Source organism: Centropristis striata, chromosome 20 (genome assembly GCF_030273125.1).
Source record: "Centropristis striata isolate RG_2023a ecotype Rhode Island chromosome 20, C.striata_1.0, whole genome shotgun sequence".
NCBI lineage: Eukaryota > Metazoa > Chordata > Actinopteri > Perciformes > Serranidae > Centropristis > Centropristis striata.
Window position 1 is genome coordinate 13,724,320 of NC_081536.1, and position 21,738 is coordinate 13,746,057.

The 21,738-nt window shown below is 39.0% G+C and overlaps 1 protein-coding gene across 1 annotated transcript in view; it reads left to right on the forward strand.

Moving 5' to 3' along the window:
• The window catches only part of zgc:154058 (Transmembrane protein 150A-like), a 30,713-nt gene extending 9,346 nt beyond the window's left edge, over positions 1 to 21,367 (forward strand). The window contains exons 5-8 of the mRNA XM_059359488.1: positions 1,145 to 1,212; positions 9,123 to 9,250; positions 16,474 to 16,651; positions 17,662 to 21,367. Of these exons, the coding sequence (XP_059215471.1) occupies positions 1,145 to 1,212; positions 9,123 to 9,250; positions 16,474 to 16,651; positions 17,662 to 17,930 (643 nt within the window). The 3' untranslated portion in view covers positions 17,931 to 21,367. The remainder of the gene's footprint in view (positions 1 to 1,144; positions 1,213 to 9,122; positions 9,251 to 16,473; positions 16,652 to 17,661) is intronic.
• The last annotated feature ends 371 nt before the right edge of the window (positions 21,368 to 21,738 follow it).

A 21,738-nucleotide genomic window follows, 5' to 3' on the forward strand; every position in this document is an offset into this window, starting at 1 on the left:
TAAAAACAGGAACACTGTCCCATTGTTTTACATGACCCCTGTCGGCACATTGTTGATAAAAAAGCGAGTGAGCTTGAAGGAGACGGTTCTCCTGAGTGTGTGAGTGTGTGAGTGTGTGAGTGTGTGAGTGTGTGTGTGTGTGTGTGTGTGTGTGTGTGTGTGTGTGTGTGTGCATTCTGAAAATAACTGGGGCTGAAATATCCTGCCTGCCACCGTGGCAGTTCAGAGGCAAAGCATGGGTCTGTGCTTTACCATATACACACACGCAGAGAGGCGTCAGCTTACATTTGGGAGGAAATTAAGACACTCCCGCTCTTTTGTTTAGCTTTTTATCCCCACTGAGCTTTTAACATCAAAGACCAGTTGTTTAGTATTAACACTGTGGTTTGTTTGTTTAAAAAAATCTGGAGAAAATGGTAAGAAAATGCAAATAAATCAACACGTTTGTTTTCATTTAAACACAATGAGTATGATTATGTAATCAGAAATATTATGTAGCCCCCTAAAGTGCAAATGAAGGTTAACAGAGAAATGTCTAAATGTTGCAAAGGTAATCTTACAATAATGCAACAGCGATATAGCTGCACATTTTTCAGCTTTATTACTATTTATTCACCTATATCATCTGTTGTTGGATTTAGTGAGTAATTGACTTGCAATCAAGTGTCAAATGAAAGCTAAAATCTGATTAACTTGACGTAATCGTCCACCAAAAAAATGCTAAATACATCAAAGAATTGTTTAAAAATCACGAGTGTGAGAATTATTTTCCTGAATTTTAATTTTTTATCAGCGTACTGAAGAATGTGTGTGTGTGACTGCAGTCAGCTGAGAAGGCTTTGGCTTTGTAGGCAGCAGGAGCTCGAGTACAGACAGCCTGTGTTGACTGTCTCCTGCCCTCCCCTCCTACTAACATTTCCCATTCCTCGCAGAGAGTATGCAGTAGGTGAAAAGTCAAAGGCTTGATGATGGGATGTGAGGAAGCGTGGTTTTCTCCCCCCGCTTTCCTTATAGCTTGAACAGAAACACATCTTTAACAGCATGCTATATTTCAGCGTGGATGTTGTGGGAGGTGAATTAATGTTGTGTATGTGGGTTGATTCACGTATTTATTCGATTTATTTCTCTGTACTCCTTCTTGCAGTAAATGTGGAACTCTTCCCCCTGAGAGCTGCTTCTTCAGCCTTATCTGCAGCACAGGCTCATTCATGGGTAAGGCATCATGTGTGCACACACACACACACACACACACACACACACACAGTCACAATCATTGATATCATCTTCAGTTTCTGCTATCAGTCAACCTATCACTATAAATGACTCTCAAGTCGCTATCTATCAAAAGTAGAAAAAAGTCATGTACACTCTGGCTCCTTATGCATTTCTTTTTTAATTTGATAAGAACGTGTATCTTGAAGAAGGCCAGTTGGCAGAAATGTCATCAAATAAAAATAGAAATGCATTTATAACCACTCTTGATGTTCTTTAATAATGGCATGTCACTATCTATCACCAAATGAAGTAACAGTGATGATTGAGGCTATGATCTACTAATGAAAGATATTGCATTTGTAGTCTTATCAACTGGGTGTCTGTAGAGCGATGACCGCAGACGAAAAATGAAAATGTTAAAGTGACCTCTAAAAACACACCTGCAATTACAGCTCATCGTCATAGGTGGGGCCAATTAAGTTGTAAATTTTAGAAGTCATAACAGTGGGGCTTTAACTAAAGATTATTTTGATTATTCATCAATATACTGAATATTTTCTCAATTGATTGCTTTGTATATAAATTGGTAGAAAGTAGTGAAAAATGCCCTTCCATAATCTTTAGAGACCAAGTTGAATGTTTAAATGTCTTGTTTTTTCAGGCTAAGCATTCATAACCCAAGGATATTCAGGTTACTATCATATAAAACTCATTGGTTTCCAGGCAATGATAGTTGCCTGGAAACGACACAAACAAAACTTAATCAGCTGTCAAAACTGAAAAATCTTCTGTTTCTGTTCAATGCTTTATAAAAGAAATATAAATGATTATAAAAACTTAAGATGAAAGAATAAAAGAGGAAGCTTCACTTTTAATTTATTTCATAATGTATAAACTACAACCGAATTAGGTCCTTAAACTACATCAGCGGTTTCACTCGTAGTAGTAACCAAACGTAGTTGTTTTGAACGACTATGTTAAGGCTGCAGGGTATCTTTGATTGTGCTGCACTTAGAAAAATGCCGGCCCCGTGCAAAACCTACAACCACACTGAACAAGAGCCAGAGAAAACCTTGCATGTGGTCATTTTGAATGAAAGAGGAGGTAGAAAGGACAACACACAGATTTATACACAAACATATCAGCGCACATACACTGTGAGTGTGTATTTTTGTAAGCACAAGGAAAACACGCATGATATGAAAAAAAAGGGAATGAGCTCCCATGTGCTGCTCAGTGTGTTTTTTGTGAGTCTACACGTGCTGTTCCCTGCGTTAACTGGTGGGTCTGACTACCCTGATCTAGTTAATGTTTCCCAGCTGTGGCTTAGACATGTTCTGTGTGTGTGCACGTATATAAAGCAGGGAAGAGGGCCCTCTGCCTTGTTTGTCTTCTCTTAAGGAGCCTGCATGCCTCTAGCAGCTATTTAAGGTCTGCCTGCCTGTCTGTCTATATATCCATGATGAGACAATGATCCTTGTAGATTCAAAATAAGCCGTATGCTGTGTGTAGCTGACATCCAAATTACAGCTCTGGGGTTTCTCTGTGACAAGAATGGGAGAGCCTATTTGTGTGCATGTGTGTATTTATGTATGTGCAGTGAGACTACACATGCTACACCGTACTTGAGAGATCCTGGTTGCATCTCAGTGTGAATTCTGCTCCGGCAGCAGTGAAAGTGGAGCATTTAAGCAGCACCGTGGCCAACCGTGACCCCTGAACCGCAGCAGGTCACTCTGCTGACCTTGTGTACATATAGGCATTTGTGTAAGAGGAAGAGAGGTAGGCTAAGCACTGGGCTGTGATTGCACCGTTAAGTAAACAAAAACGCAGGAAAATCACTTGAGGAAAAGCTATGTGGCAACCAAACAATGTATCTGCCAAACAATGTGGCATCCCGGGGTTTAAAGCCAAACAAGAGCAACACAATATTGCAGATTTCCTGTCTCCACTGTTGACTCAATTGCACAAACATGATGACAGCTCATGTCTGACTTGATTTGTTGTAAGTTTCCAGTAAGCAGTGTTTACCTGCACAGCTATCCTGGTCCACTTCTCCTTACACAATGTGTGTGAAATTTAACGGTAAAGTCATACAAACTGGTTTAGAATAAACCCCAGTGGCTCTATATATTGCTACTGTACTGATAAACACTAAATTAACTAAATAAGATCACATCTCACATCTTCCTTGGGAGAGAACCGCCACATCAGCAGTGTTAAATAGATCAGCTGTCATTTTTAACATAAAACAAGCTAACAAATATTCAAGTGTGAATATTTGCTGCTTTTCTTTATTTTCCATGATGGTAAAGTGAATATCTTAAGATTGTCACGACTCTCTGTTGAACAAACTATGTTATGATTTCATTATTTACTAGCTACTTATCCAACAACACATCTACAATACGTAAATGTCAGTCAATAAATTGACTCATTTATCAGTCTAACTCTAAAATGGATCACATTAATAATGAAGATGGATATTAAACTGTACCTGTTGTTTACATAAAGAAATCAGATCTGTTCTTCTCTTGCAAAACATAAACTGTAGATTGTGACATATCCTTTAAAACATTACATACTAATACCACACTTGTTCCCCATTCATCAGTTTCTGACAAGTATGTAACATCACAAAGAAGAAGACATTCTTTATTGATCCCTAAAGGGAAATTCAACTTTTTTTACTCTTTTATTTTTACTCATTACACACACATATGCATAAGCAGGACCTACAGAGAGGAAACCAAATGACATATTTTTGTCGACCAACCCGGACGTGAGCATCACCATGGGGTCTATTGAGAATTTGCCTATGGGATTTTTGCATTGGATTTTTAGATCATTGCAGAAAATAAGCTCTGTGGCATAAAACACACATTTGTTATGCTTACATGTTTTGTTCAGCAGGATAATCTTCACAAACTTTTATCATTTTTAAAGCGTTAATGCAGTCAACAGAAGTAAAAAGCTAACGTTATGATTTTGCAAACTACACCACAGTCGCAGGACTTAAACATCACTATCGTTATGCTTCAGGTGCTCTCCGACAAGCTAACCAGCATTATGGACAAGCTAGCAAAACCGTAGCCTCATAAACTGATTATTAATCTAATCTACAATCTACAAGAGTTTGCCAGAGTACTGACAAACATGACTAGAGGCTGTGAGGCGTACTAAAGAGTTCCCGTCCATGTCCAGCGTGATGACGTTTAATGTCCCCAACAACCACTGAAGTGTCATTTAGCCACTTGTTAGCAACCGCCTTTTTAAGGATGCATAAACACTTAAAAATTCCCAAGTGGGGTTGTTTACAAGCGTATTTTATGTCGTACAAAAAAACGCAAACATCTCTTCAGCTTGTGTTAACCACAGAAGTTATTTCAGGCATCTACCCAAAAACAAAATGTTCAAAATCCTCATTGAGTTTGAGAGGAGAGACACTAGAGTGCTACAATAAGTCAAGAGGTGTCAGATTGAGGTGGCTTCCTATGGACAGGTGCCCGGGAGGCGTATTGCCACATCTCCATCTACCAGTCCAAACACATACTCGGTCTGTATGGGGAACAAGCCAAGTTCCTGCAGACTGAGCTCCTGCTCCCCTACAGCTTCCTGTTGAACCACATTTCTTAGTTTAATCTTTCATTGTATGTTTGGCAACAGGAAAATGAAATAACTACACTATATTTTAGTTTGAGTCCAGCTGCGTTTACACCTGGTGGAACATATCTGTTATTGCCTACAGGTGCTTCATTTTTCTTCAGTCTGTAGCATTTACAGCTTCCTTGTCTGTGTTTATTTTTTCCTTACCATCTAATTAGTCTGGCACATGTTAATACCTGTTGTAAAGGAAGTTATTATGGTTCTACAAAAGTAGGTTAAGTTGATGTGGCATGTCGCTATACAAGAGGCTATTGTAAATAATCAGTGCTTAGCTTCTTAGCCTTTTAATTTATGTCTTACGTTGTACCTGCTCGAGTCAGCTCGTAACGTGGACTCAATGAACCCTATATTGCCTCATAATTAATTTTCTCGTTTTTTTATCCTGGTTCCCACCTCTCTGCCAGTGTACACACACAAAGTTTCAGAGACAATGCATGTATTCTTTCTCAGCATGCGTCCTGTGGGAGAGAATGCAGCCGGGTGTTTGGGTTGTAACAGAGCTCCTTGTGGGGACAGCAGGGTTTATTTAACTGTGAGGTGTGGTGTGGCTGGTGTGACTTTTGAGGGAATATGCACTAGTTTTACTGTTCGCCCACGTCTATGTGTGAATGCAAAAGCAAGTCTGTGCTTGTGACAGCAAAAAATCTTGAAATAGTTGCAATTTATGATATTATCCAGAAAATAATTAAAAGTATGCAAAATAGAGTTAAAACATACATTAGATAAGAAGATTTCCATAAAATAAAGTAAATCTTCTTGATTTGAAATGTTGTATTCAATGTTTCGGTTTTGAGGGCAGTAGAGCCTGACTGATATGACATTTCTGAGAGTGATGCCGATTTTGGAGGGGGAAAATTCATTGATAAGCGATATGATGGCCTTTATTAAATAATATTTAACATTCTTATACATTATTCTACAAACAATCTACTACATTGTTAGCCAATCTATACATGATAACTGAGAAAATAGAGAATAAATAGGAATAAAATAAATAGCTAAATAAACCTTTACTGTTCAGTTTTAGTCAATTGCTGACTATTAAAAAAATCAAATAACTTGCGGACACCATTTCTAAATCAGGCCAAGCATAATTTCTGCACTATAGAATGTGTTAAAAAAAAGTTTTCATAATGGCACATAACAGACACTATACACCGATACCGGTATGCCTTTGATAGGCCAATATCAGCCAAAATTATCAGTCAACTGATATATCTGGCTCTATTAGGCAGCAGTCAATTCTCTATAGTCTGCAGCCAAAAATGCAGAATTGTTGAGAACAGCCAGGTATGAGATAGTAAAGTGAGAGACTGCCCCTTCACAGCTAATGTTAGAACTTTGTGGCACTTCAAAATAAATCAGGAAATCATTATAGGATTCTACGTCGGCGAGCAAGACGGCACTTGATGATATTATATAGAAGTGTATGATCATTTTTTACATTACTAAATTATGCATTTTTAAACCATTTTAAGCCTTAGATTAGAATAGAGTAGGTTAGATATTCATTTATTAGCCCCACAATGGGGACATTTTTAGTGTAACAGCAGCAAAAAGTGTACAGCAGATATAGAAAGAAGTATCAATAAAAGTAACAAGAAATAGAAACAAGAAATATAAAAGTATTGACGATTTAGACAAGAGGAAATATAATAAAGTATTAACACTCAAACAATAATATAAAATTGGGAACAATATTTGCATTATAGACAGTCGAAAATTGCATTACATAAGAAAAATATGTATATTGTCAGTAGAATACCTGATCGATGTATTGAAAGTATTGATATTACAATTGTGAATTATAATGACATATTGTGAGCTGTTTTTAATCTTTTTTTAAATTAAATCATCATTACTCAATTAGTCCCTGATTGGCTCTTACATGCATGATGGAGAAACATTGTGTGTGTTTGAGCCTAGACCCCTGGGCTTCCTGAGTTCAGAGAGAAGATCAGGAGCTTGTGTGGAACGTGGCTAAAGCTGGGACAGTGTTGGCGACACTGGCCATATGTAAAAAAATTCTATTGTTGAGCTGACAGACAACAGCTTGTCCTGACCCTCCGAGGCGAGGTGGAGTTCAGCCACGCTGCTTACTCAGCAGACATGTAACCTTTATGCTGTAAGAACATGTGACCCCTCAGCATGACATGCACCCTCAGAGAAATATGCCAGAAAACAGCGCAGTGCAGGCAGTGAGACCTAAACATGACGGATGTCCTCTCTAATGGGGAAAATGTTCTTCCATGTATTTAACCTTCAGGCCTAGCTTACATCATTTTAGAGTAACTGCTAAATGCCACCAAGTTCAAACACGCTCATTTGTAATGATGAAAAAGTCATTTTGTTGAAACGGGGAAAATCCAACAGCCAGCCAGTCTACAGCAGAGAGACAGAGATGTTTTAATCGAATGAAAAAAAAAAAACTGCAGTTGACTTTCTTGGCCCTTCAGCAATACAGCGTGTTCTCCATTTTAAAGAAGGAAAAAAGGAGTAGGAAAAAAACAACAAAGACAAGATTGTTTCCGAGCCTGGAGACAGTGCTGTTTGTTTTTCCATGATTGTGACTGAAATCACTTTGCCAGGATGATTTTAGTGCAGAAAGAACGGAGAGGAACACAATCAAGGTCCGACCTGAGGATCTGAACAAAAACAATCTGGTTTGAAGGCAAAGGATGGTCACACAGAACATTGATTTGATTTGTATGTATGTATGTATGCATGTATGTATGCATGTATGTATGTATATATATATATATATATATATATACATACATGCATACATACATACATACACACACACACACACACACACACACACACACACACACACACACACACACACACACACAAATAATAGCTTACACCATTTCTAAATCATGTCAAGCATCATATTCTGCTATAGATATAATGTGTTAAAAAGTTACTGTACTGTACATTTTTATTTATTATTTAAATTATGTGTTTTGTGGAAAAAAATCATGTAACAAGCTAAATTCAGGCCACAATTAATCCTATAATCCATTCTAAAATATACAGTTTTAATTTAATAGTAAAATAAAGAGAAGCATGAAATGTTTTTCACATTTTTATGAAAAATTTAATAAGTACATTGATAACTAGAAGGGTACTCAGAGAGCACTAAGACCATGCCCTATCATGCAATATTAACAAAAGTGAAAAAATTATTTATGTATCCTCCCTGTGATTCGTATCTGCTCCCACATTTATTTATTTTTCTCGGCCCATGCTAACCCACCATGGTTCATGAATATCAGGCCAGTAAACTGAACCGAAACAACTTTTGCGAAGGTAATAATAAGTAGTAATATTGTATACCTTTACTGTAGCTGATGCTAATATTATGAATTCACTCAGTGCACTATTTTGGAAGCTGGTAGAGGAAAGTCATGAACTTAAACATTTTGTATTAACAGGAAGTCACTCAAACATTTGTCTCAACATATTACGATGTGACATTAGTGTCCACATTGATACGCTGGCCTGCAGCCAGCTGAGACGAGTGGAGACAAAGCTTGACATTGTTAAGTCCTGCACTCACGTTTTTCTTTCCTCTCCGTGACCACGGTTTCCATTTTTATTCTCTCTTGGCAGCACGGACCAACTTAAAGCCTGTCTCTTACACAGATGGTGACAGATTTAAGACATCAGTTTAGTCTCTGAGACAATGTATGGGCTTCAGGTCAGGACATGAGGGGCTCCTTGTCCCCTCTAATTCTCTCAGCCTGCTCTCATCCACTCACCCCCTTATGCCCCGCTTTCCCCGAGCCCAGCCAGCCCTCGTCAGGCACCAGCCGTGAGGAGTGAACAAAGAGAAACCAGGCGGGGGTCATCTCCTCAGCGCACCAACAATACCCCCAGTCACAGCCCATTAGCACATCAGCACTCATCTGTCCCTTATACTGTACTTCCTCCCTCTTCACCTTTTAATCTTATGCAAGACATAGACCAACCCCCCACCCATTTAGCGTCCCCACTTTCCCGCCATTTCCAGCCTCTCATATTCCCACTTTTTCGGAAGAGAAATTCAACTTTGTGCAGCTTCCAAGGAAGTTTTGTGTTCTTTGGCAAAGTGAGGAGCACCAGTGTTTGAATTAAACTGCAGTGAGGAACTGTGAAATAATAAAACACAATACCAACAGTTTGCAGGTTACTTTTTCCAGAACAAGCGTAACTTTGTCTCTGTTTCTCTTTCTTTCATGTCTGTCGTTCTGCAGTGATGGTGATTGTGCTGCTCCGTTACGCCCACGTCATTGAGAAGCATCAAAACTGTGTTCTCAACACGGCGAGTCTCTCCACAGGCTGGATCTGTGCCGCTGGACTCATCATGGTGGGCAACTTTCAGGTACTGAGATCCAGTTTACTTTCATCACACTGAGGTAAAATGGAAAGACAAAATCTACAGTAAATAATGAAGAAGATCTAACACAGCAGAAGAAGAAATAAGACCCTGGCCGACTGACTATAACAAACTGATATATAGAAATAGATCTGTGGTGATTAAGTGATTAATCAAGGTGAATGACAGAAAAAAATTATATTTTGATAGTTTGTTCAGAAGCAATTTTTTAGGCAAAAATGGCAACATTTCTCTGGTTCTTGTATCTTCAGAGAGAGGATTTGCTGCTTTTTTGTGATCTCAAATCATATGAGTTTTTCCACTGGTAAAAAAAAACAACAAGACATACTGGATGAGAAAATGATTGATAATGAAAGTTAACCGTGAGTTGCAGCTCTGCACAGAATTGCATGTTATTGTTTCTCAATGACATTCAGGCCTGTGGTGATGACTGCTTCTTTTTTTGTCTTTGCTTTAATCTTCCTCTAATGACTCCCTCTATTTCCCCTCTTTATCTCTCTCACACACGCACACATTGTATTTCAGATCTACATTTATGTTAGTTAAAGTCCATCCGGACTTCATAGAGGCAATCCTTCAGAGCTCATTCTGGTAGCTTAAGTGAAGAAACCCAAACTGAATTCTTTCCCTGTAGATATTTGTTCTTCGGAAAAGAATTTCTTCAAGTTTAAATATTTGGAGCCTTGGCTCTATGCCTAGACTGTGTGTGTGTGTGTGTGTGTGTGTGTGTGTGTGTGTGTGTGTGTCTGTGTGTCTGTGTGTCTGTGTGTCTGTGTCTGTGTCTGTGTCTGTGTGTGTCTGTGTGAACGAGAATGAGAATGAGAATGAGAATGGGAAGAGAGGCAGTTATGGGTAGCTGGTGTTTTTGTAAGGAATAAAGGGTGGGTGAGACGTCAGAGATTAAATATACACAGTTTCTGAAAGGTTGGTTACATTTGTGAAATGTTGTTACCATTCAGGTTCTGTCCTTCAGCTTCTAAAAGATTGCTAAATGGTTTCCTGATGATGGAAGAGTAACAAGTAGGAGGAAGACATGGTGCCCACCAAAATACCCCTCCAGTTATTGAAACCAAAAAATATCTGCAGTGGTGAAAGTTTGTCTTGAATGAAAACATGTGTCATTAGAAAGTAGAATAATGTTTCCATGAAAGCAGCCGTTGTCATTGCTACATCATTCGCAGCTTGTTTTCACTAAAAACTGTCTACAATGTTTTACAGCTGTGTAAAAAGCCAACACTATTCGAACAGCACTGGGCCCAATGCAGGGTTCATACAAAGTCTTGAAAGTTTGGAGAATGCTTTGAATGATTAGGAATGCTTTAATTTGGAAGTACTCCTCTCTCTGCCACTAGCAGAAAAATAGATAAAATGTCAAAAAATGTCTTTAAAAGATGCTTGATTGTCAACATAATCTGGTGTTTCATCTACACAATCACTCATGTCAACCAAAAATCTTTTATTATTTAAATTTAAACAACAATTATTAATTTGCTAGGGTATGTAATATATGTATATATAGCTGGTAAAAACAAAGAAAAGTTACAGTATACATTCATTTCTGTGGGTATAAAGACATTTTGTACGAACCTTGCCTCTGTCCTCTCCTCTTGAATAAGGTTTTTTTTATTTGCTGGTGATTCATTAGTTTAAGTCAATTTATTGGTTATTTAGGAGGTTTGACTACAGTTAGAATTTCACTCTCATGTACAGTTTGTTGATCCTGTTATATTATCATATTATCAACCTTGTTGTCATTTAAACATGAACGGAGAACGGATGGGTCTGTGCAGTCAGGTGTGGCAGAGATGAGAATCAAACTGAACTAAATGTTTTCTGCAGATGACATCTTAGTTAAACAATTAATGCCTAAAGTTCACTGTGTGACGCGGCAGACAGCAAAGGAGAATCGTCCTACAGGAGTATGTGGAACAGGTGTGCAGAGGCAGTTTGTCTCAGACTGCACAAAGGTTGTTTCACCTTCTTCCCGCTTCTCCTTTGGAGCCTCTGCTCTGCACAACTGGGAGGAATTTTACGGGAAGAGCCAGGGGGAAGTGAGTCATCAAGTCTGGCCATGCATGGAGAGGAGCTGGGCAGACAGGGTGTGTGAAGCGGGCCCAATCTATAGCCAATCACAGGCCAGGACGTAGCCGCTCAATCTCAGACATTCCGTGTCTTATAGCCGGGGACATTCCAGTGGGATGGAAATAGAGATGTCATTGAATAAACTGTTTAAACCACATGACAGATTAGAAACCCTGCTGGTGAAATGAAACACAGATCCAAAACATATGGACACAGCATCCACAAGGCAAACAACACAAACAAGTTGGAAATCAGAGGAGAAAACAGCCCCCAAAATCTGATGAACCCGACACATCAAAGAGGATGAAAAGCACCAGAAACAAAACATATGGCAACATACTGAGCAGTGGCAACTGCTTCAGTTTGTAGCTGTGTGTTATGTAAGGGTTTGGCAGCACAGCTGTGGTGTGGCCACTGGGGCTTTTCCTGTTAGGTGGTCTGACAGTTTGGGCAAAGAAGCACATAAATAGATGATGGAAAAGCACATCGCTGCCACACAGAGGTGCATGGGAGTGACACAGTTGGGCCGAGAGCTGCTGGGAGGAAAAGGAGGGAAAGAAAGAGGACCAGAAAAGCTGTCTGGACTCTTATTCCTGCATGCTCCTGTACAGATGATGCTCTCTGACAGCAGAGCCTTGTTGCCTTGTTGATGTTGTTGCAAACTGCCGGTATCTGCAACACACTGACGATCACGTCTCTCTCAACCATGACATTTCAGCAGGATGGTACTTGAAATCTGGGTGTTTTTTATGAGATATAAATCAAGTATCAGGTTCAGATTCTGTGTAGGTTTGCTAGTTTCTTTGCTTGCTCCCTCCTATATGCTCTGTCTTTCTGTCTCTATCCCATCCATTCTTATCTTCTAAAGTATTCTTTATTTATCTGTTCGGCGGGTTAGCTTAGCTTAGCATAAAGACTGGAAACAGAGATGACAGTTGTTCTGTCCAAAATAGGGCTGCTTGATTGTGGCAAAAATCATATTCCTGATTATTTTGGTTAACAAAATTAACTTTGAAAATCATGCATTTATTGGACTTAAGTTAACTTTTGCAAGGATTTTCTTGAACTTTAAATATAATGCGACTGAAATTCCAGTACAAATAAATTAAAAAATATATGTATTTAAAATAAATAATAATACAAAATAATACCATGTACTTTTCAATAATTATCCTGTAATATAATAAATAAAACACATTTGTTCATAATAAATAAGATCAAGTATGTTGGAACAATATATAAATTAATAAATACAAATAAATTAGACCAAAATAAATTAGATAGAATATATTGTATCGCACTGTATTGTGTATTGCCACAACCTACTGAAAACAACTAAACAGATATGTAACATTTTTGTAAACTACTTCAACATATTCTAGGCAGAAATTCTGCAGAAGTGAGTCAGTGAAAAGTTCTGTTAGAAGTGGTTTTGCAAGAAGTGGTGGTGACACGTCAGTTACAGTCTTTAGCTGGCATTATATACAGCAGGTGTGTTGTAAACGGTAGGAAGTTAATAGAGTTTCACTTCATCTGACGTTGGTTCAGTTTCCAGATAATGAAACCTGAAGATTACAGAAAGATGTCAGTTGAACTTGTTTCCTCATGCACATCCTCACACCCCTTATCACATGGCACAGTTTTACTTTCTGTATCTTACCACAAGTATAAGATTGACAGTAAAGGAAAAGGTTTTTATTAAAATTTGGCACCAGTATTTGGACAGGTACACTGCAAAAAAAGAAAAGTTGGGTGAACTCAAAATTTCAAGGCAACAAACTTCGATAAAATTTTAAGTTGGACAATTAAACTAAATATTTTAAGTTTTGTTTTTGAGTTTGCTCAACTCTGAATTATGATTTTTGTCAACTCAACTGTAAGGTGTACTAACTTATAATTTTACATTGTAATAACTTTTAATCCTTCTAATACTTCTGCTTAGTTCTGCAATGTGCTGAATTGGCACGATTTTAACGCCGCTATGAAATGTCAGTGTCATGTTGCGACCACAATTTTGAGTTAGCATTGACACGCTAATGGCTACTCTTGTAGCTGTAACAAGCAGCACTGGTAGCATCAGTTAGCTGCTAGCATCAGTTAGCCGCTAGCATTAGTTAGCCGCTAGCTTTTGCTAATGACCGGATTTCACCGCTTTCCCGCATTTCACAACAAAGAAATAAGAGTTAGCAGAATTATTGTCCCTTGTTGTGAACTCCAACTTAAAGATATAAGTAACAGCTCACAAACTTGTTTTTGAGCATACAACTGGCTTCCTTTGTTGTGCTAACTTACATTATTGGCCTAAATGTCAATAATTTATATTTCCAAGTTTGACCAACTTTAATCACTGTTTTAGGCCAAAAAATACAAGTTGGCTTTTTTGCAGTGTATGACAGATGTAGGCACACACTCTGGTGACTTTCAGCTAAACAACATTTCAGCAGTGACAGATGAAGGCAGATGTTTGGAGATGTGTAGTTTCTGATTAACACATGTAGCCATACTGAGAGCTTCCTCCATATGTCTCTCCTGTTTTTCATTGTCGCTGGCTGCTGCCACGTTTCAGTCCACCTCACCGCTCTCAGCATCCATCAGTTTTTCCACGGCCCATGCCTTTGTCTCTCAACGACATTGTTGTGACAGCACGTCGCCCTGGCGTACTGTACAAAGTGTGAAAACATGCATAAAGTAGGACAGCAAAGGTGGCTTAATGCCTCATTAAGCCATCAGGTAATGACTGCAATTAGTGATAGAATCTGGGACACTGAGCTGCACACACACACACACACACACACACACACACACACACACACAGAGGCCACTGTGGAGAGTGTAAATTATTTACTTATTAATCTGCTGGTTATATTCATGATAAATCAATCAGAAAATTGTGAAAAAATGCCCATCATAACTTTCTAAAACCCAACGTGACATATTTACATTGCTTGCTTTCTCTGACCATAATTCCAAAAGACATTTTGTTTTACGATCAGATCCGACAAAGACGAGCAAGCAAATCCTCTCAGTTGAGAAGCTGGAACTAGTAAATGTTCTGCAGTTTGGCTGGAAAACAACATCAGTAAAAAAAAAAAAGAAGGTGCCAGGAGGATAAAGCATATGGTTGTTGTTTGTGCATGTGTGTGCCTGTTTTTCCATTACCCGGTATAGTGAGTAACAGATTGGCAGTACTGCAACAGTGCCAGTTACATGTAGTCACATTAGATGCAGTAGGAGACTTAGGCAATAGCCCACAAGGGGCTGTGGTGGTTTACAGTGATTTTAGAACAGCTAAGGGCCTTTATAAGTCATGATGCTACACTGTAACAAAAATGATATTGCAAGCAATTGAGCAATTGGCCAAAGCTACATTGTTAACTTAACACATATTAGTGCAGTTAGTTTGCTTAGTAAGGAGATAAAAGGCTGAAGGATTGGACACCAGCAGCATCAGATATATCTCTAATGAAGCAACAGGACACAGCGGGTTCCCTTTATGCTCTTTGTTTCTTTCACCAGCACCTTTGTGGTTTTTCTATTTTTATTTTTATCTGTGTGTGTGTGTGTGTGCACATTCAGTGGACTAGTTCAGTGTCCACTGGGGGCGTACCCATTCAGAACACAAGCCCACGTTTTGATCTGGTCTCTTTGCCCCAGAAGTGCTGTCGAGAACCGCTAATCCGATTGACTTCATACTCGACACTGCACTCCCTTTGGTCTTCAGCAATAGTGCAGCGAGGTGGAAGTTGATTGGATAAACAGTTTTTGAGATATGCAAATGACATACATACAAACTTACACATAGGCAGTCCTTTATAGTTAGATGATGCAGCTACAGCGCCCCTTATTGGCCAAGTGGCTCCAAAGTTGGCCTGGTTATTCAGACATCATGTTTACACATTTCCAATGTGGTTGCAATACACACACAAAATGCACAAAACTTTCATTTTTTGTAATAGCACTCTGGTGACTTTTAGGAAACTGTATAGAACATAAAAAATCTCCAAAAGGAACTTGTTTCTGATTGGTCCAGAGATGTTCTACTAAATTGTGACGATTTCCCAAAACTTTTTCATTAGCAACACAATTCAAAATGCTAGAAAATATTTCAAGGGAAAATCGATGATACATGGTGTTTCGTGTGTAGCTCGTCATTCTCGTCCGAGCATGTTGAAACAGCATGTTTGACACAGTAATACTGATGTCATGTGGTCACAGGTGTGTTTATGTATTTTTGTATCATACACATTACCATTAGAGGTATTATACTTGAATTCACAATGTGAATAAAACCCTGCGTTTCAAACCAGAGAAAATGTGTAAGGCCTTGCTGTGGTTTATTCCCAAACTTCACCTCTGACTCTGGAGATGTCACAGACCGATCTAAGTAAAGCTCTGTATTGCTGCGTGCGCTTTTCACATTGAATATTGTGTAAATCTTATTTTTTCAGGACAAGGATTAGCCTATTTCACAAGAATGTTCAGTATGTACTAGCCAGGTCAGTGGACAAATCGCTTAGAAGCCAAGACTAAATAACTTCTAGGCTATTGCTCTAATGATCCCTCAGAGTTACATTGTTATTCAAACACAAGGCTTTAACCATTTAGCATCGGCCAAGAAAAGCAATTCTTTGTCATCTGTCTAAGTTAGTCTGGAGTGAATGTGTTTCTAGCTTTGGTCAATGCTCCATTGAGTCTCTTATCTGTCCTGATCAGTGTGTGTGTGTGTGTGTGTGTGTGTGTGTGTGTCTGTGTGTCTGTGTGTGTGTGTGTTGCAGTGGGAGCTGTAGTCACATGGTCCTGAGCAGCTCTTTTGTGTATTGTTTCTCATCGTTCTTGTGACCAGCAGGGAAAAAGGAGGCGTTCTGTGGTGTTGCTCGCTGCTGTCGTTAACTTCCTACCACCCTCTCGTTTTCACTTGTTCTACTTTGGCTTCTCACTAAAAGAATTCTTAAGAGGCTATAAACTAAATATTACACAACAATGAATAATCAGCTTGATGCAGAAGCTGTCTGATGTTGCCCCCTTCAGATCCCACGTGGTGTTTTCCTTTTTTCAACAATGTGAGCTGCTAAACTGCAGATCATTGCCCACTTTAATGTTTCTTCTCTCCTTTGTTTGTACAACAGGTGGATTATGCCAAAGTCCTCCACTATGTCGGAGCAGGCATCGCCTTCCCCACCAGTATGCTGTTTGTGTGCCTGCAGTCGGCGCTGACTTACCGACTGGCAAAGACCCAGGGGGAGTACAACGTGGCCCACCTCCGGCTCTGCATGACCCTGCTGGCCTTCGTAGCCTTGGTGCTCAGTATCCTCTTCAGACGCTAACAGATGGCAGCCTTCGAGGCTGTCAAGCGCTTTAGAACAGAACGTAGTGCTGCCAGCCTGAATCAGGACAGAGACATCCCCTCCATGTTACATCACAACAACTGTTTCCCTCCAGTATTCAATGTCAGGTCCTGTCTTTTTTTTATCCAGCTAAACATGAAGATTGAAGAGAAAAGATTCAAAAATTTATAGTGGACATGGAAGAGGACAAATCTGTTAGAGTCAGTGGAAAAAAACGACATCTTGGGAAATAGTTTTTGCTTTCTTGCTCATAGTTAGACGAGTAGATTTATACCACTCATGCCTGTACAAGAAATATGAAGCTGCAGCCAGGAGTCGATTAGCTTAGCTTAGCAAATAACAAACTCTAATTTGTGCTAAATTATTGCTAGGTTTTGCTCTGTCCTCTGCATAGTTTCATAACACACCAGTAGCTTTTCAGAGACACAGTGTTTCGCCTGGTGGAGCTGACGGCGGCCGAAAAACTGCCAATATGTGGTTTTTTATTAAGACTATTTCTTGGCTAGCTGCAGTGATTTGCTTGTGTTTTGTCTACAAGAAGTTACTTCAGCCCAACAAGAACTTGTCTGCCCAAAATTCCTCAAATGTCAAATTATCGTTCTACTGTAATTTGCGCTGTGTAATCTTAAATGCTCTAAACCAAGACTGCTAAAATTGGTAAATGCTTTATCTTTGTTTCATCTTGTCAACTTTACCTTTAGCAACAATCCCACATCAATAGGGGCTGTTATTGTTTCTTTTTGAAGCAGTGCTTTTTTGGTCTAAGCACCAACTTTTCCTTTTGATAATCCAAAAAAAAGTTAGTTATTAAAATAATTGGGGTGATATTTGCATTCTAGGCAGTCAAGAACAGTTTGATCTGAGGTAAATGGGGATCAGTGTCAGGCTGTCTACACATGGACAGCAGCCGTATGGTGAGCACAGGCTCTCTCACTGCTTTGCCGTTGTTGTCCTTGACCGTGTTTTCAGGTGGCGTGTTTTTCTGTCAGGAGAGCTTCGTCCTTCAACACGCGTCAGCCATCTTCGAATGGGTGTTCTGCGTCATCGTCATGCTGTTTTATGGGACATTCGCCTTCGAGTTTGCAGGCATGTCGGCAGATACCATGGTGGTGCTGGCTCGAGGGACGCTGGGACCAGCTGGGAGAGAACACAAGATGGATGCACTGGGACCACTGGGAGGGCCCATTCCACACTCTCAGCCTCATCCGCTCCAACCTGAGAACATGTCCATACTGTAGCCTGCTGGCACGTCTGGATTCCACACAGTCGGCGTGTTTATTCCTTTAAAACTCTGGTTGTGGAATGACTTTAATTATTCATTTCCTTCTTCTGAAGCTTTGAAATGAATCAGGCCAGTGCCGTCGCTGCTCCTGGCAGAGTGGATTCTACTGTTTCAGCCACAGGGGTGTAGACCTGCGGCCACGGTGGAGAGCTTAGCTTGTATTGTGCTCACGTCAGAGCTCGGTGTCTCTAAAGTACTTTGTTTGTATTTTGCACATTGCACAAGTGTGAAACCAAATTTTCTCCTGTTACCAGCAGAGGAGTATTGCGTCAATCAGATCAAGAAAATGTCCCATTTCCCCGAGATGTCAACAAGTGGCCTTGGACCATTTTTACTTCGGATGCCTTCATTGTACGTGATGGAGTGAAGGCTGCTGGACGGCCGAGCTGAGTATTATAGTGATGACACAGAGAGAAAAGCAAGTGCATGAGTGTTACAGTGAGAGAAAGCTCATGCTTTTTTCACGAGAGAATGGATGAATGCAATAAATTTAAAGTAACAGTGTCAAATAAAAGAATATATAAGTGTTTTAGTCCACCCTGGAGGCAGAGCAGGGCAGCAGTCTGCATTTTGCAATCATTTAAACCTGCATTAAGCACTATTTTTGATATAAGCAAAGGACTTGTAACATCAAAGAGTCATTTGTTTCATAGTACTGAATCTAATGACAATTAACACTAGAGCTGAAACAGTTGGTCGATCAACAGAAAAATAGTTGCGTACACTATTGATGATTGATTAATTGTTCAGTCATTTTTCAAGCAGGGGATGAGAACGAGGGATTAAAAGGTTAAATATTTAGGATGATTATATTGCTCTGTGTTTGCTGGATGTTAGCCAACAACTTCAACTTCTTCTGTTTTGTGGTCAAATATAACTTAATGCAGCTTTAAAATATGCTCCATCAACAACTTTATTATCTGCAACTCTACATGTACAAGCCAAACATTATTTTTTAAATTGTCCATGATATTGGGTGATGTGCCATATTGTCATTCGAACTGCATACAGAACAAACAGTCGACCTGGTGCGTCATCAAGTCAAACTTTTATGACTGAGTCTGAAAGAACACGTCATCTTTCCCTCTTACTGTTCATATAAATACACCGTATCGACCTTAGACCTCATATTGATTCAACTTCCTCTCTGCAGAGTTCTACCAAAGAAAGATGAAACAGTGTCCAGAGGCCAAATGCGAACCGGCTAATTCAAGCCAGAGCACCGGGTTTATTGAGTTTAGTGAGGAGGCGTCACATGTGTTTTCAGGTCCTACGGACGCAGGTCTGCATCTCATTACAACGTGCAGCGGCAGAACATGCTGCCACTGCTTCACCCACTTACTCTTTTCATTGAACTCTCCATAGTTGGGGTTTTTCAGTGTGTTTAGCTGGTAAAGTGGGACAAAGGGAAAAGGAAGGATATGTTATGTAAGACATAAGTGAGATGCACTGTTCTGCCTCTGTGTTACTGTACAGCAGAATACACCAAATACCAGTCTGCCTGTGGCATTGGTGCTAAAACACACAAGACCTTGTTTCGTCATTTTCCCCTGAGTTCAGCTGTAATAACGTCTGATGAATGAAAGCAATAAGATGGAGGCATTTCAGCGTCAATGACTGCTAATAGAGGAGGAGCAGAAGGTTACATGCACACTTGTGAGTGCCAGGAATACCAAAGGGGATATTTGGCACTACAAAGTCATTTACATTGAAAAATCCTCCCTGCTAACAGCTACACTGAAGTGATATTTTCCATGGCTGTCAGTGTAGTTTTTATTTCATTTCAACCTCATGGTCTTTTTCTTTCAGCTGTCCCTCTATGCAGATGTTCATTCTGTGCTGTGTTGTGCCAGAATGACTGTTTGTGTTTTTAGGAAATGTTCAACATCTTAGTGTAATATTAACACACTCTGAGCTCTCCAGAGCCAGCAGAGGGTTTACAACAGTAACAGTCTTGTTTGCAGGCTTTCACACAGTGAAAATATCACTCCCTCATACCGCAGCCGGCCACATGTTGGGCAGAGGTTTTTATCCATGCCAGTATTTTGGGTGCGAGTGGTTTAGTCGTTCAAAAGCCCAGCTTTACAATCTGTTACAGCAGGACTGAAATATACAACCCCTATTCCAAAAAGACTGGAATGTTGTGGAAGACATAAATCAAAACAGAATGCATCTAATTTAAAATAAGTGTGTATATTTACAAAAAAAAGTTTGGGCATTAGATCACTTCCCTTTGTACTGTATACGATTGAATGTAGGTCAAAAAGAATTTGCATTCTGTTTTCATTAAGTTTTTCACAGCTTCCTCAATGTTTTGGAATCAGGATTGAAGAATGAGACTGAATGCATGAATACTGTCAACAGGACTGAAGTGGAAAAGTTTGTCCACGATGGTGGAAATGACACCAGACACACCTGTGATCACTTGCTTCTCCCTGCTGGTCAAACTGCTTATTGCATTTACATTTACATTTGTTGGAATCAGAGCTGTTAAGATGTGGCTCAGCTCACAGGAGGTCAGTTTTCTACCGGGCACCACTTTGAAGTGGTTGTTGTGGTGCCTTGTGATCACACACTACATATACAAAATGCTTTCTTTTAACACACAGTAAAGATTTGATGCATTTGAAGTGTTAAGCCAAATGTTGGTGCTGCTCATGCTGCTCTAGCCAGAAACATTTTACTAAAAGTGTCATATAACTGAATGGTTTATGCAAGTTAGGAAGCTACATAACACATGTATGCGTAACGCCCCAATTTCCAGTTCAACACTAGCACATTTTGCATTGCCTGTTTGGCGTCCTCTTCATCTCGTATTACTTTCTGGCTTTATTTTCTCCTTTATTGATCTGTCTGACCTTTGCACTCAGGAAAATGTTACCACACCAGCTGCATTGTTTGATTCAAAGCAGAGTGAACTCTGCCTGCTTCTGCCTTCTGTTATGTATGTTTTAATGGCATTCTTTTTATGTTTATGAGGATTCTTCGTGTTTATATGCTTTGTGTAATATAGGTGGTTAGCCATGATATCATAGATATTATTTTTGTTAATCAAGACTCTGTAAAGCTTAAAAAAATAAACATTCCTGTATGGTTAGCTTGTGAGAATGCTTCTGCTGCTCACGCCAACATTGGTTAAATATCTGCCAGAAAAACAAGCTCATTCATTCAATCAGTAGATCATTTGTGAGAGCATTCTGACAAACTATCGTCTGTAACCTCAGAAATCTGTCACTTCTCTGTTGAAATGCAAAATGCTCCCTATGTGCCTTATATATTATTTTGATAATGAAAACCAAAGAGGTTCAGGTTGTAAATTCTATTTTGATGAAAAGTCATATGATTGTATGTATATGCCTTAATGTTGAACAAATAAAAACTGTTTAAAAATAATTTACACAATGTAATGAATTTAATCTACAGCACATTATTCTAATATATAATATTGTTATTATTATTATTATATATTCTAAACTGCCATCAAATGATATAGAAAAATATTTTATTTATTTTCTACTTTCAGTTTGTTAAATGTTTTAATCAACATCAGCCCGATTACATATCTCAAATATCCATTTTTCTTTTTTTATTTAAAAACTTTTAAATGCCAGTTTATTTACACCGTACTTTTTAATAACAGCACTGTTAAAAACACAAAAAATATTTTTAGCAACAATTCATTTTTGTTGCATTTTTATTTTTTGTACATTCTCATTAAAAAACTTAAAAATAATGGAATCCAAAATACTATATATTAATTCTAT